The sequence below is a fragment of the Sorex fumeus genome, unplaced genomic scaffold, assembly GCF_029834395.1.
Source record: "Sorex fumeus unplaced genomic scaffold, SorFum_2.1 ptg000044l, whole genome shotgun sequence".
In the NCBI taxonomy this organism is placed as follows: Eukaryota; Metazoa; Chordata; class Mammalia; order Eulipotyphla; family Soricidae; genus Sorex; species Sorex fumeus.
In genome coordinates, this window is record NW_026606101.1 from 37,342,304 (window position 1) to 37,358,872 (window position 16,569).

The 16,569-nt window shown below is 42.2% G+C and overlaps 1 protein-coding gene across 1 annotated transcript in view; it reads right to left on the minus strand.

The window, feature by feature from the left end:
* Positions 1 to 16,569, minus strand: part of DZANK1 (double zinc ribbon and ankyrin repeat domains 1) — a 99,887-nt gene that overhangs the window by 27,725 nt on the left and 55,593 nt on the right. The window contains exons 9-10 of the mRNA XM_056121720.1: positions 13,519 to 13,611; positions 9,563 to 9,685 (exon numbers count right to left, since the gene is read on the minus strand). Coding sequence (XP_055977695.1) covers positions 9,563 to 9,685; positions 13,519 to 13,611 — 216 coding nt within the window. The remainder of the gene's footprint in view (positions 1 to 9,562; positions 9,686 to 13,518; positions 13,612 to 16,569) is intronic.

The following is a 16,569-nucleotide window of genomic DNA, read 5'->3' on the forward strand; positions in this document are numbered from 1 at the left end:
ACAGGAACACTAACTGAATTCAATCCAAAGTCCTGAGTGGGGGCCTCTGAGCAAGTTCAGTAAAGAATTCAATCATCTGCATGGTACAGTGGCTGGTGCCCTGGGACCCTGAAAGCCCCCTTCCCCCCCAAGGTTCCCTTGGAGCGCCTGGCCGGGGGGAACCTGGCAAGCCTCAGGAGTGCCAAAACCAGGATCAGCTCCAAACCCCGTGCAGACACTGAAGTGACCCCCTCTCTCCCCACACAGGTATAGCAGCTGATGGGTGTGGCCTCAAGGCCGCAGTTATTTTTCCCCTTCTTGACACTTTGGACTCATAGCTCAGCCTCCATTACCTAATTCTGAAGAGGACATCCTGGCTATCTCAAACACATTAGGCCAATACTCCACTAGCCTATTCCAATCAAAATACTCCAAAAAAACCCTCCAATATAACAGCAAACACAAAGAATCGAACAAGCCCAATGAAAAAGAACGCATCCCCTGAAGCTACACTAGTGGCCCCACATAAGGCACAGAAGAGCACCAAAGAGGTAGTATTCTTAAAGGGGAAAAAGGAGACCACCATCGACCGAGCCCATCTAGAATCCTTCCTTGCAGCGAGAGGTGATCACTGATAGTGAACTGGAGGGACCCACCTCCATACTACCACAGCAACATGAAGAAACAGTGCAGATCCCCTCCACAAGGAGTGGATGAAGAAAAGATCCCTGAAACCTCAACAGGAAATTCAGGCAGGAGGAAGAAAATAGTAAAACGTAGAGCAGAAATTAACAACATGGAAGCCCAAAAAAACTATCCAAAAGAGCAATGAAACCAAGAGCTGTTTCTTTGAGAAAATAAACAAGATTGATAAACCACCAGCAAGACTCAGAAGGAGAGAGAGAGAGAGAGAGAGAGAGAGAGAGAGAGAGAGAGAGACAACCCTAATAAACCAAATTATAAATGAAAAGGGGGACATCACAACAGGAACCAAAGAAATTCAAAAGATCATCAGAGATTACTTTGAAAGTCTGTATACCACGAAACAAGAGAATCTAGAAGAAATGGATAAATTCCTGCATTCTTATAATCTCCCAAGGCTGAGCCAAGAAGATCTGGAGTACCTGAATAGACCTATCACTATCAAGGAAACTGAAACAGTAATCAAAAGTCTTCCCAAAAACAAAAGCCCAGGATCAGATGGATTCACTAATGAATTCTTCCAAACATTTAAAGAGGACTTACTGCCAGTTCTTTTCAAGTTTTTCCAGGAAACTGAAGAAACAGAAACTCTCCCAAATAGTTTCTATGAGGCACATATCACCCAGTACCAAAAGCAGAGACACCAGCAAAAAAGAAAATTACAGGCCAATATCCCTGATGAATATGGATGTGAAGATTCTCAACAAAATATTAGCAAATAGAATCCAGCAATTCATCAAAAAGATCATGCACCACGACCAAGTGGGATTCATCCCAGGGATGCAAGGATGGTTTAACATTTGCACGTCAATCAATATAATCCATCATATCAATAAAAGGTAAAAACCATATGATCATATCAATAGATGCAGAAAAAGCATTTGCCAAGATCCAGCACCCATTTATGATGAAAACTCACCAAAATTGGAATTGAAAGAGCTTCTCTCAATATAGTCAAAGCCACTTATCACAAGCCTATGGCAAGCATTATCCTCAATGGATAAAAATTAACAGCCTTCCCTCTAAGACCAGGGACAAGACAAGGATGCTCATTCTCACCACTACTATTCAATATAGTACTGAAAGTACTCGCTGTAGCAGTGAGGCAAGAAAAAGACATTAAGGGCATCCAAATAGGAAAGGAAGAAATCAAACTCTCACTATTTGCAAATGACATGACACTATATTTAGAGAACCCTCAAGCCTCTATCAAAAGAGACTCCTAAAAACAATAAACTTGTACAGTAAAGTCACAGGCTATTTAATCAATACCCAAAAGAAACTCTCCAACTCTCTTTGGCTTTCCTATACGCAAATAATAAGAGAAGAAAGTGATATGGAAGAGGCAATTCTTTTCACAATCATGCCTCAGAAAATCAAGTACCTCAGAATCAGCTTTACTAAGGAGGTAAAGGACCTGTATAAAGAAAACTACAAAACACAACTTCAAGAAATAAAAGAGGGCACAACATGAGGCACCCATAGCCATGCCACGGGTCTCTACACTAGGCTGTTTCACTCGGGGCACTCCAGAGGGGGCGGGTGAGAACCCTCCCTGCCCCAGGAGATCCAGCTCTGGCAGCTGAAAATCTCCACAACCCAACCGCCACCATGCTCAAAGGTGCTCCCCACATGTTCGGGCCTAGCCTCACATATGAATGAACATATTCCTGGACTGCATGGCCACTTTTGCAGCTGCATGACACATCTTAGGACAGTCCCTACCTATTCTCCATAATTACCACACCATATCTGATGGGATCCAGATAGTAGGCAACAAATTATAGAGGGGAATATATATACATGCATATATATACATGCATATATACATATTTTCAGATATATATATATATATACACCAAAGCTCACATCACATTTAACATGTTAGTGATATCCTATAGAATGTCTTAATGGCTCCTGCCAAAAACAAAATCTTCACACTTTTTCCTATATGAACTCTTTTTTGTAAGCATGTTCAGCAGTTCTTCATAACAGACAATACAAAATATATTATTTCGGTTGTGTTTTGTGACAGGGATTGAGGCTTGGGATGGAAACATGGAAACCGAATTTGGTGGTGGGAATGGGTGTTTGAATATTAAATGTAATAAAATATTATGAATTAACTTATAAAATAAATCTTTAAAAAAGAAATAAAAGAGGACACGAGGAAATGGAAACACATGTCCTGCTCATGGATAGGAGAATTAATATTGTCAAAATGTCAATACTCCCTAAGGCATTATTATACGGATTCAATGTGATTCCTATAAGGGTACCCATGACATTCTTCAAAGAAATTGATCAAATACTCTTGAAATTCATCACTTAATCACTTAATCACTTAACTTCCCGTTAATCATCGATTTGCTCAAGTGGGCGCCAGTAACATCTCCATTTGTCCCTGTCGCGTGCTAGTGTAGCCAAAGGCGTCTGTTCGCTCTAGGAACATGAAGAGCCTCAAACCGATCATTCATGATCTTGATAAAGAAGTCTGACCATCTGGTAGGTGGGCGGCCACGCGGTCTTTTAACATCCCGTGGAATCCAGTGGGTAACAGCTCTAGTCCAGCGGTCGTCTTTAAATCTCATTACGTGACCAGCCCATCTGATTTTTGACACCTTGGCAAACAAGACAGCGTCCCTGATTCTTGGTCGTCGGCGGAGGTCAGAACTCAGGATTCTTTCTCTCATTTGAGTGAAACGTGATATTCCAAGCATAGCTCTTTCAATTCTTCTTTGGGAGACCTGAATAGCGTTCTCATCCTGTTTGCGTAGGGCCCAGGACTCTGAGGCATATGTTAATGCAGGAAGAACAGTGGAATCAAAGAGATGTGCCCAGAGCTGGAGGTTCTTGGTCCTCTTAACTATTTCTTCGACGCTCTTGAAGGCGTTCCAAGCCGCTCTCTTCCTCCTGCGCAGCTCGGGTGCCAGGTCATTTGTCATGTTGACTTCTCGACCTAGGTACACATACCTGTTGCATTCGGAGATGATCGTTCCATTGAGAGTGAATGGGGAGTCAGGAATGAGGCTATTTCTCATAAACATTGTCTTCGTAAGATTCAGCTGTAGTCCTACCTTTCCACACTCACAGTCAAAGTCGGCCAGCATTTGTGCCGCTTGGCTGATGTTTGGTGTTACTAAAACAATGTCATCAGCAAAGCAGAGGTGGTGTAGTTGCCGACCATCTATCTTCACTTCCATTCATTCCCATTCCAGTCGTCGCATGATGTCGCTTGAAATTCATATGGAATAACAAACCCCCACGATAGCTAAAGCAATTCTTGGGGGGGGGGGTGGAGGGGGGTATCACCTTCTCCAACTTCAAACTGTACTACAAAGTGGTAGTAATTAAAACAGCATGGTATTGGAATAAAAACAGACCCGCAGACCAGTGGAATAGGGTTGAACATCCTTACACATACCCTCGAATATATGAGCATAAAGTCTTTGGTAAGGGAGAAAGAGACGGGAAGTGGAGCAAGGAAAGTCTCTTTAACAAATGGTGCTGTGAACAAGCAAAGGATGCTTGGAGGGTCTGCTTGGGTTATGAGATGTGTGCTGAAAGTAGACTATAGACCGAACATGATGGCCACTTACTTCCTGTATTGCAAACCATAACACCCAAAAGGAGAGAGAGAGTAAGAGGGAATATGCTTGCTACAGAGTCCAGGGTGGGGGCAACTGGGTGAGGGTGGCGGGAGGAATACTGTGAACACTGGTGGTGAAGAATGGGCACTGGGGAGGGATGGGTACTCAAGCATTGTATGACTGAAACGTAATCACAAAACTGTGTAAGTCTATAATTGTATCTCATGGTTTTTCACTAAAAAAATTTTTAAATGGTGCTGGCAAAATTAATTTTATTTTTAAATTAAATTTTAAATGGTGCTGGTAAAACTGAACAGCTGCATGCAAAAAAAAAATGGGCTCAGACCTCTACCTAACACCATGCACAAAAGGTAAAGGTACAGGCCCTCCCGTTGATCGTCGATTTGCTCGAGCGGGCCCAGTAACGTCTCCATTGGAGACCTTGTTGTTACTGTGTCTGGCATATCGAATACTCTCGGTAGCTTGCTGGGCTCTCCGAGAGGGGCGGAGGAATCGAACTCGGGTCGGCCATGTTGGCCGCTTGTAAGGCGAACGCCCTACCCGCTGTGCTATCGCTCCAGCCCTACCATGCACCATGCACAAAAGTCAGATCAAAATGGATTAAAGACCTCAACATGTACCAGAATTCATAAGGTACATTGAAGAAAAGGTCAGCAAAATACTCTACTGAAGCTAAAGGTATCTTCAAGGACAAAATGCCATTGACCAAACAAGTGAAAACCGAGATAAACAAATGCGATTATCTTAAACTAAGATATTTCTGCACCTCAAAAGATACAGTGACCAGAATACAAAGACAGTCTACAGAATGGGAAAGGATATTCACCCAATACCCTTCCAACAAGGGGTTAATATCAAGGATATACAAGGCACTGGTTGAACTCTATAAGAAGAAAACCTCAATCCCATCAGAAAATGGGGTGATGAAATGAACAGAAACTTTCTCAAAGGAGAAAAATGAATAGCCAAAAGGCACTTGAAAAATGCTCTTCAACACTAATCATCAGGAAGATGCAGATCAAAACAACTATGAGATATCATCTCACATCAGAGACTGGCCCACATCCAAAAAAACAAAAGCAACCGGTGTTGGCATGGATGTGGGGAGAAAGGGACTCTCCTTCACTGCTGGCAGGAATGCCGACTGGTTCAGCCCTTTTGGAAAACAATATGGACATTTCTCAAAAAACTAGAAATCGAGCTCCCATTTGACCCAGCAATACCACTTCTGAGAATATATCTCGGAGATGCAAAAAAGTACAGTAGAAATGACATCTGCACTTGTATGTTTATGGCAGCACTATTTACAATAGCCAGAATCTGGAATAAACCTGAGTGCCCAAGAACAGATGATGGTTAAAGAAACTTTGGTATATCCACACAATGGAATACTATGCAGTTGTTAGAAAAAAATGAAATCATGAAATTTGCATATAAGTAGATCTACATGGAGAGGATCATGCTAAGTGAAATGAGTCAGAAAGAGAGGGACAGACATAGAATGACTGCACTCATTTGTGGAATATAAAGTAACATAACAGGAGACTAACACCTAAGGACAGTTGAAATAAGGGTCAGGAGAATTGCCCCACAGCTTGGAATTCGATCTCATGTGCTGAGGGAAAGTGTAGCTGGAATAGAGAGAGGAGCACTAAGTAAATGATGGTTGGAGGAAATGCTCAGGATATTAGATGCATGTGCTGAAAGTAGACTATGGACCAAACATGATGGCTGCTTGATACCTTTATTGCAAACCATAACACCCAAAAGGAGAGAGAGATAAAGTAAGAGGGAATGTGTCTACCACAGAGACAGGGATGGGAAGGGTGGGGGTGGGGGGAGGGATACTGGGACCATTGGTGGTGGAGAATGGGCACTGGTGGAGGGATGGGTACTTGAACATTGTTTGAGACACAATTATGAAAGTTTATAAGTCTGCAACTGTATCTCATGGTGATTCATTAAAATTTAAAAAAGAATATCAATCATCATCTCTGATGAAAGAGCCCTGCTGTGGAACAAAGACAGCAGTGGGGACGTCAAAGCTAAGGAGAGGGAGAGGGTGAGACAAAGCAGAGACTGCTGAAGTACATAAGTGAGCAAGGGAAAACGGAGAGACAAGCTGAAAACTGGCACCCCAGCTTTAAAATTCTACTTCTACAAAATCTGATTGGGATACAAGAACTAAACGAGACAAAATATTTAGGGCCAGAATTTTCAGTAGGCTGTACTTCAGCAGGCTTCTGCACGTCATCTCACAAAACTCAACAATAAAAGCACTAACACTGTAATTGAAGAGTGGGGCAAGCAGTTGAACAGACATTCCTCCAAAGAAGACATGCAGGTGGCCAAAAGACATAATAAAAAGCATTGATCAGCACTAATTATTGGAGAAATACAAATCAAAATACCATTGTGAGGGAGTATGGTGCCTCCCCAAAGATAAACCTGTACCTGCAGGGCGTGCATAAGCAGTCTGATGGTGCCTTCATGCTTCCTGATACCCCAAAATTGATGCTGTGCCTTTGGCTGGACCCCAACAACTTGGGAACAAGTTTCACAAGAAATCAAATGGTTGAAATTTAGGTATGTGGCAGTTATACCCACAAACCACCTCAGGTTCAGCTATAAAAGTACATTTATCGGCCTGGCTTCAGAGACCCATAAATAAATCTCAAAAGAGATCAAAATCAGGCCATTTAAGCACATTAACAACTATGATTCAGAGACTCACAAATGAACCTCAGAAGAGAGCAGCACACCACAGAGATGCCTCCAGACCCCACCTATTTAAAAAATGTTAGAATTCCAGGAGTGTGCGGCCACTTTTGTGGTCACACAATATCTCATACTATTCATAACAAGCAATAAAAAATAAATTATTTAACATCTGCCTCTGGGGCAGGCTTGGGTGGTGGTGGGAAAATTCAAAATAATGGTGGTGGGAAGGTGCAATGATGGTGGGATTGGTGTTGAAATGTTGAATGTAAATAATGTGAACAACTTTATAAAAATAAAAATTTAAAAAATATTTTTAAAAAATTAATGTGGATATAGAGTTCATGTTAGCTTAATCAGTGGCTGAATAAATAGCATTACTCCTACATTAAAAAATATACCACTGTGATATCATCTCATACCACTGAGAGCAGCCTATAAAAAAGAGACATGAAACAACCAGTAGGTACGGGTATGTGCTGAAAAAAGAAACTCATTCACTGTTATGGGAGTGCAATCTAGTTAGCCTCTATGGAAAACAGTGTGACGACTACTCAAAAATTGAGAAAAGAACCGCCATATTATATCTGATACAGTAACTTAACTCCTTCGCATCTCTCATAAGAACAAAAAACACTAATTTGAAAAGAGATATGCATACCTACATTCATTATAGCACTATTTATAATAGCCAAGAACTAGAAAAAAACAAATGTCAAACAACACACAAGGTGATAAAGAAACTGTGAAACATACACACACACACACACACACACACACACACACACACACACACACACACATATAATGGAATACTACTAACTTAAAATAAAAAATTAAATCTGGCATTTCACTACAACTTGGATGGTGTCAGATTTAGTAAAGTAACTCAGGAGAAAAATATAAATACTGGATGTTCCTGCTGATGCTTGAAACATATAGAAACAAAGCAAGAGGGGGGCATGGTGCTGCCAGCAGGTCAATCTGTACCTGTGAGGCGAGTGCATCAGCAGCATGATGGTGCCTTCAGACTTCCAGATACCCCAAAATTACTGCTGTGCCTTTGGCCAGACTTGGGGCCAAGTTTGTCAGAAAGTAAATGGTCAAAACTTAGGTATGTGGGAGACACACCCACAAACCTCCCCCAGCTCAGCTATATAATCGGAGGCAAGGCTTCTCTGGTTCCTGATTGAACTGCTGAATGGCCATGATCCCAGAGACTCAGAAACAAATCTCGGAACCCAGCGGCTTTTGACAGCTATGCGCCCAGTTTCCACCACACTAGGTTACTGGCGCCAGGCCACCCCAGGGGAGAAAAGGTGCTGTCTCTCCACCTGCTCCCTCTTGGTGGCTCGGTGGCTACCATCCTCTAGACGCCACTTGAACAGTCAGGTTTGGACCCGCAGTGACGAGACGCAGGGCCTCACGGGTTTGGGGTAGACCCGGTGCTTTTTTCCCCGCCCCACCAAGACCCTGAGTCACTGCCCATGAACAGCCTCTCTGGCTCCTGATCAAGCTGCTTAAAAGCCATGATCCCAGAGACTCAGAAACAAATCTCAAAACCCAGTGGCTTTTGGCAAAAATGTGTCTGTTCCCTGCAGTAGGTTAACGGTTCCAGGCCACCCCAGGTGGGAATAGGTTTCGTGCCTTGGCCTGTTGCCCCTGGCAGCTCAGTGGCTGCCATCCTCCAGAGGCCATTGGACAGTCAGGTTTGATGAGACACATGGGGTCTCATGGGATGGGGGTGAAGCCAGCCCTAACGAGACGCCGAGTCGCTGCCCACAAACAGCCTCTCTGGCTGCTTAATGGCCATGATCCCAGAGACTCAGGAACAAATCTTGGAACCCAGCAGGTTTTAGCAGAAATCCCTCCAGGTTTAATTGTTAAAATTTCAGAATTCCAAAATTGTGCGGCCTCTATTGCTACTGCACGACATCATATGTTATTCATAATCAGCAACTGAAAACAAATTTTCTATGGTTGCCTTTTTGGCAAATTTGAGTGTTGGGGTAAAATCCCAAATAATAATGGTGGGTCTGGTGTCAAAATATTGAATGTAATTAGAGAAAGAGTAATGTGGAAATCATCTGCCCCACAGGGAGGGTTGGGATGAGGGGTATACTGGGGTTTTTGGTGCTGGAAAATGGGCACTGGTGAAGGGACGGGTATTTCATCATTGTATGACTGAGACTTAAACCCAAAAGTTCTGTAACTGCTCTCATGGTGATTCAATAAATAAATTTACAAAAAGAAAAAAAAAGTATGTGGAATTCATGCCCAATTCAATCAGCCTAATCAATGACTGAATAAATAGTAATATTCCTACATTTAAAAAAAAGAAACAAAGCAAGAGAGCAAACAATAGCCAATGAAAACAAACAGCAGAACTGAATTTTTAAGCGGGATTGAGGTCTGAAGGAATTAGGAGTGATTAAGGGATGGTGGTGGGTGTATACTCTGTTTGTGGGTGTGAATGAGTAACATTTCACACAAAAGGCATAAATATTAATAGTAATAAAAAGTTGTAACTAATAGTAGAATAAAATACCTACCGTGATTCCACATAAGTCACAGAAGAAAGCTTTCTGGGGATTCTGATGGCCACATTTGGAGCAGGAAATGGTCTCCCCTTTCTGAGTGGATGGAGGAGAGGCTTTATTTCCCCCACACAAGGTCTGGTGAGCACAATGGCATGAACAGATTAACACTATATTCTCTAGTGTCCCGCCCAATCCAGGAAAGAAGGAAAAAGTCCAAAATCAATTCAAGCCCAGGAAACACACTAAGTTTATGGAAAAGAAAACTATGAGAACTTCAACAGAAAGTTAGTACAAATAGCTTTCAAGACAATGCTCAGGGCTTAACGCTGGCTCTATTATCCCTAGGGATAGGTCCTGACAGTGCTCAGGAGAACATATGTGGTGCTAGGGATTGAACTGAGGTTTGCCACGTCCAAGGCCTTAATCCCTGTACTATCTCTCCACCCCTATTCACAAAATGTTGATGATACTGGAGCCTTTCACATCTTGATAGTCTTCAGTATCTTTAACAGCAAAGGTAGAAAGTTAACTGTAGTTGTTCTATAACAATGTTATGTTATAATTACAATATGAAAGTTCTTTAATAGCAAAGAACTTTAATAGCCCCTGAGCACCACAAAAGATGGCTCAACTCCCCTCAAATACAAGAAAGAATTGCTTTGTGAAAATTTCTGAGTCTTTTTTAGTTAGACCGGGACTGGGAATCTTTGCTGTTGCTCCTTATCTATTGCTCATTTGAGAGTTTTTTTTTCTTAAATTGGGGATGCTATGATTCATCACTGCAACCTGATCTACTCTGTGCAGGTACTGCTGAGAACTGCCCCTGACTTGATATCCAACTCACTATCCAACCTGCTAAACAACACCCTCCACATCTCCTGAACCTCTGTGCCTATTGTCATACCCTACCACGAGGAACACAGTAAACCTAATGGGGAAGACACATGAAAACCCACAAAGCACTGTCACTGTCACTGTCCTCCTGTTGTTTATCGTTTTTTCTCAAGTGGGCCCAGTAATGTCTCCATTGTGAGACTTTGTTGTTACTGTGTTTGGCATATCGAATACATCTCCTTGGAAAACCTGAATAAAATGAGTGAGAACTCACACCACAAAGCACAATGAGTGAAAATAATAACAGAAAAGGCTCACACAGCACCAAACAGCTCAGATAATGATTTTAGTAACGTCATAGTAAGGACATTAAATGAGCTCAAAGAAAAGATGGAACCAGTAGTCAGCAAAGCACAAGTAAATATGAGAGCCTCTATAATAAAACTACAAGAAGAAATGAAAAGTATGGTAGGTGACATTAAAAACAAAACTCAACAGAGGGGGGCTGGAGCAATAGCACAGAGGGTAAAGTGTTTGCCATGCATGCGGCCAACCCGAGTTTGATTCCCAGCATCTCATATGGTCCCCCGAGCACCGCTGGGAGTAATTCCTGAGTGCAGAGCCAGGAGTAACCCCTGAGCACCACTGAGTGTGACCCACCAAACAAAACAAAAAACAAAGAAAATTTTAAAAAACTCAATAGAACTTCTGAGCAGCAGAAATATAGCAGCTGAGAAAAAGATCAAGGCACTCCAAGATAAATGGAGGAAACTGCTAGAAAACAACAGAAGGTGGAGGAGAACGTCTAAAAAGAAATAAACAGGTAAAGTGATATGCATGGTACACTTTCAGTCACAGTATTGCAAACCACAGTGTTGCAGAAGAAAAAAGAAAAAGGGGAAAGTGCCTACCACAGAGATCTGCTGGGGGATGCGAGAGGAAGGGTAGGGAGGAGGGAAACGGGGGACACTGCTGGAGGGAAGGGGACCCTAGTGAAGGGATTGGTGCGAACACTGTATACTTGAAACTTAATCATGAATAATATTGTAACTTGATCATTTACAATGATTCAATAAAATTTTTAAAAAGCAGCATTTATGGTATATATACACAATGGAGTACTACTCAGCCAGCCATCAGAAAAGATGAAGTCATGCAATTTGCTGAGACATGGATGGATCTGGAGAGTAGCTTGCTGTGTGAAATGGATCAGAGGGAGAGGGACAGACACAGAATGGGCTCACTCATATGTGGGATATAAAGAAACATAGAAGGGGAATGACTAATGCCCAAAGGCAATGAAAACAAAGAGCAGAAGAACTGGCCCTGAGTAGGAAGCTAGCCACTTCAGGAAAAGGGAGTGGGAGATGATATAGGTCAGGAAAGGGACCACTACCACAATGATACGGGGAAGCAGCATTCTGGACCAGGACTAGGTACTAACAGGAGGTAAAGTGGCATGCATAATATTCTATCAGTAACAATACTGTAAATCACAGTGCTTAAAAGGGAGGGGAGGAGCAAACAGTGTCTGCCACAAAGGTGGGGGTGCTGATGGGGTGGAGGCACTGAAGGGAAACTGGGGGACACATTGGTGGAGAGAAGTGGACACTGGTGAAGGAATTGGAGTTGAAACATTGAACCATGACAACATGACAACTTAGGTTTTTGTTGCTGTTGTTGTTTTTTATTGAATCACTGTGAGCAACACTTACAAAGCTTTCACGTTTGAGTTTCAGTCATGCAGTGACCAAACACCCATGCCTCCACCAGTGTACATTTCCTACCACCAATATACCAATGTCCCCAGTATTCTCCCCCCGCACACACACACACTCCTCATCCCACTCCTCCCTGAACCATGACAACTTTGTAACTCTATATCATGGTAATTCATGACCTCCAGAACCAGCCACCACCATGCTGAGACCACTCTCCACACGCATGAAGGTACCGGCAGAGGAACAAAGGCATGAGGGTCCTGGGGCTGAGATCTCCAAGCCTGCTCGAATCGGGGCGGAGCATCCTCCACCCAGAGCCTTCACCTTCCTGTAGGCAGGGGTCACACCCACCAACTGGCCCCCTGGTGCTGTGTAATCCCATCAACGGCCAAGACCCAGAGACTATAAAACCCAGCTCCCGGAAGCTGGGACATCTTATTATCTCATTCCTACTTCGGACAAACTGGCAGGCTACCGAATGTAACCTGCCCACACGGCAGAGTCTGGCAAACTCCCCGTAGCGTACCCAATATGCCAAATACCAGTAACAATGATGGGTCTCATTCTCCTAACTCTGAAAGAGCCTTGAATATGGCTCTTTTAAAAAAATCTCAGGGCTAGGATGAAGGAGACGTTACTGGGGCCTGCTCGAGGCAATCGACGAATAACAGGATGGTTGTGATCATCGTGATCATGGTAATTCAATCAAAATGAAATAAATAAATAAATAAAACTTAGAACTCTATTAAAAATTTTTTTAAAAACATGTGAAGGCTAGAACAATAAACAGTAGGTAGGATGCCTGCCTAGCATGTGGTTAACCTAGATTTGATTCCCAGCATCAGAGCTCTACCAGGAGTAATACCTCAGCGCAGATTCAGGAGTAAATCCTAAGTACAGCTGGGTGTGGTCCAAAAGCCAAAATAATAAACAAAATTAAATAAAATAAAGATATAAGTGAGTATGAGTGTGCCATGAATGGGTCTACTTCCCCAAGGCTGCTGTCAGCCTTCCATGCAGTAATTTAAAAAATTGGTAAGAAATCGCTGATTATTTATAGAGTCCCCTTAAAGTTAAGAATTTGAAAATGGGGGTGGAGGGAAAACTTAGCAGGCTGAGCACAGCTTTACCTGAGGCTCAGGTTCAGACAGGAGTGACTCCTGAGCAGTTTGAAAACAAAGAAGGACAAACATAAGAAAATTAAAACATTTTCATGTTGATGTATATACAAAATCATCTCCAAATACAGAAATGCCATTTTCAGTTTACCACAGAGCTTTTTATTTATTTATTTTGGTTTCTGTTTGTCCTTCAACTTCCTCCCTCCTTCCACAAATCACGTATCTTCGTTATCATTAGTGTTGAACATTTAGGATCCACTGAATAAAGTTCTGGCACATACAGTCAATTTACCTGTGGTGATGCAGGCAGGACCCCCTCACAGGTGACGCAGTGGCTCAGGTGAGCCGGATTCCCTGTGCCACAGCTGCGGCAGATAACTTTCTCCTTGAAAAACAGAAAAAAAAAATGCAAAGTCCTTTGAGCAAACCACTGCAGAGAGAGCACCAGGTAGTTGTTTCAGTTCATCAGCCAGCAAGAGACCTTACTGGAATAAACAAACCCTGAAGCTGGATTGGTTTATTGCAATTTCAACCATGTCAGACAAATGAGCCTGGTTCTAAAAGAAACATATCCCTACCCTGGCAAAGAATATACATTTGAACATGGAAAGTCTGACTAATTAGACATTAGTGGGAAATTCTAAGGTCTCCTGCCTACTGGGAAACTGGTCACCCCAGAAAGTCACAGTTCCCAGCCCAGAGATCTCCTGAAGTGAAAGACCCACGACCTGCTCTTCAAAATGGCAGAGCACCACAGACTCGCTCTCAGAGGTTCCTGGTGCTTCCTGGTTACAGCTTTCTTTAAAGCTGTGTAACGTTTTCATTATGTAATCTGCATTTGTCAGAGCTCAAAGGATTGAAGCTCAAACTTACAGTAAGAAGGCCTCAAGTTTGAGCCTTAGCACCACATGGGTGGAGACAAGCACTGAACTCTCTGGTCTTGATAAAAGGGCAGAGTATTACTGAGAGTGGTCCCCTAACCCCTCTGAACACTACAATAGAGAACCTAAAATTAATTAAAATAACCTCGATTGCCTAATGAGGTAATACCTTTTCCTGTGATAACACTTGTGGTGCTCTGCCATTCTGTATTGGGTTCAATAACCGTGCCCTTCTTGGGGAAGTAGTGTTTTTGTGTGTGTGTGTGGCTCTTGAGTTAATTATCTGGTACTATTCTAGGACTCATTTCCTAAGAGAGTGATGAACATGACCCAAAGACAAAAATCATTTTGTATATACTCATAGACTCAAATACCTTCATAGGAATGGTCTGGGAATGAGGTCGCCATTAGATTTCCATACCAAGAATGTTAAACACATCTGAAAGAATTTTTTTAAAGTCAGGGGCCAATGCTATGCAGAAAGTACAGGGGGTAAGACACTTAATTACCTTGCATGTAGTCAACCCCAGTTCAATCCCCACAACCACCTATGTTCTCCTGAGCACTTCTGATATATAAATAAAGAGCCAAGAGAAGCCCTAAGGTATGGCCCCTGGTCTACAAAAAAAAAAAACTACAAAAACAAAAAAATCAGGGAGCAAAGACGTGTCTCAGATGTAGAGAGCACAGTCTTATATTATAAGGTCCCACGTTCAATCCTCAGCACTGCTAAAAAAGAAGGAAAAAGTCAGTACTTTCATTTTCCATCTCTTCACAGTACTTGGAACAAATATAGATGAATTAAAGTAAAAAATGGAACCAATTTAGTCACAGGAGTAGAACTTTTCTTGTCAAAGTAGTAGAAGATGAAATAAGTGACAATCTTTTTCTTTCATACGAATTGCATTTTTAGAAAGGATCATTCCTGGATTTAATGATACAATGACTATATACATCCTGTATTTATCTTCAGTTTGGATTCTGCCTATTGAAAGGAAAATGACTTCATACATTTGTTCCTCTCTATCATTCCACAAAATGGGAAGACTTTAGATTTCAAAACTGAAGGTAGTACATGCTAAAGAGTATACTTGCATAAACATGGATGTCAGCCCACTACACAGATAGGCTATATAGGGAATACACTTGTATGTGCAATAGGTCATAACTGAAATGGTATTATGTGGTGCATCACTGTAAAATGAACTTGACTGACAACAATTGCCCCTGCTCTTCCTGTTTCAAAGAGTTTGGAGTAATATTATGTTCATGCATTCTGAATAATATTTTAGTATGACTAGGTTCTGCCGTGATGGCTGAACAAAGTAACAGTGGTTTTAAAAGAGGAAAAAAAAAGTTTATTCCTTTCTCTCATGCATAAAAAATATGGAAACAAGCTTCTAGAGTTCTATGGTGGCCTTCTATGGTAACTTTGAAAGGTTTTTAAGATTGGACTAATCTTGGTGCTGCTGAGTCAGACTGGGTAATGCTGATCTCAGGCTGAGCTCTCTGGAGTCTTCTTCAGAATGGGGTGGGCCAAGCGCCCACACTGCCAAGAGGGCCAGCACCGCACCCCACCCACACCCAACATCCTTCAGCATATAATGACCCAGCTTCACAGCTCCACAACTAATCTCAAAGACACTAGTTGATTTGTCCCAGTTTCACAGCCCCAGTTCTACATCTCCAAATTTCATACTCAGACAGCCCAATAGGAACATAGCAAATTAGAAAAAAAAGTTGCATAGAATCCCACTAAGCTCAATGAGTGAAAACAATAGCTAGCACCAAACAACTCAGTAAATCCCCAGACAATGATTATAGTAAGACCATTGTGAGATATATGTAATTAGAAATATAGCCTGCTCAGATCAGGGCTGAGCATCCTTTACCCAGAGCCTCCACCTTCCAGTAGGCAGGGGTCACACCCACCAACTAGCCCCCTGGCGCCATGTAATCCCATCAACGGCCAAGATCCAGAGACTATAAAACCCAGCTCCCGGAAGCTGGATTTATTATCTTATTATTCTTACTTTGGACAAACTGGCAGGCTACCGAATGTAACCTGCCCACATGGCAGAGTCTGGCAAACTCCCGTGGCGTACCCAATATGCCAAATACCAGTAACAATGATGGGTCTCATTCTCCAAATCCTGAAAGAGCCTTGAATATGGCACTTTTTAAAAAATCTCAGGTCTAGGACGAAGGAGACGTTACTGGGGCCTGCTCGAGGCAATCGACGAACAACAGGATGGTCGTGATCATGATAATGTAAATTATTTGCGGCTGCTATGAAGGTAGGCTTAGGGGGGTGGATGGGAAACTGGAACACTGGTGAAGGGAAGATCACACTGGTGGTGAGATTAGTGATTGAACACTGAATACATGAAACAACTGTATTATAATCAACATTGTAAATAACAGTATTTAATAAAATTTTTTTAAAAATTTCTTAAAATTAA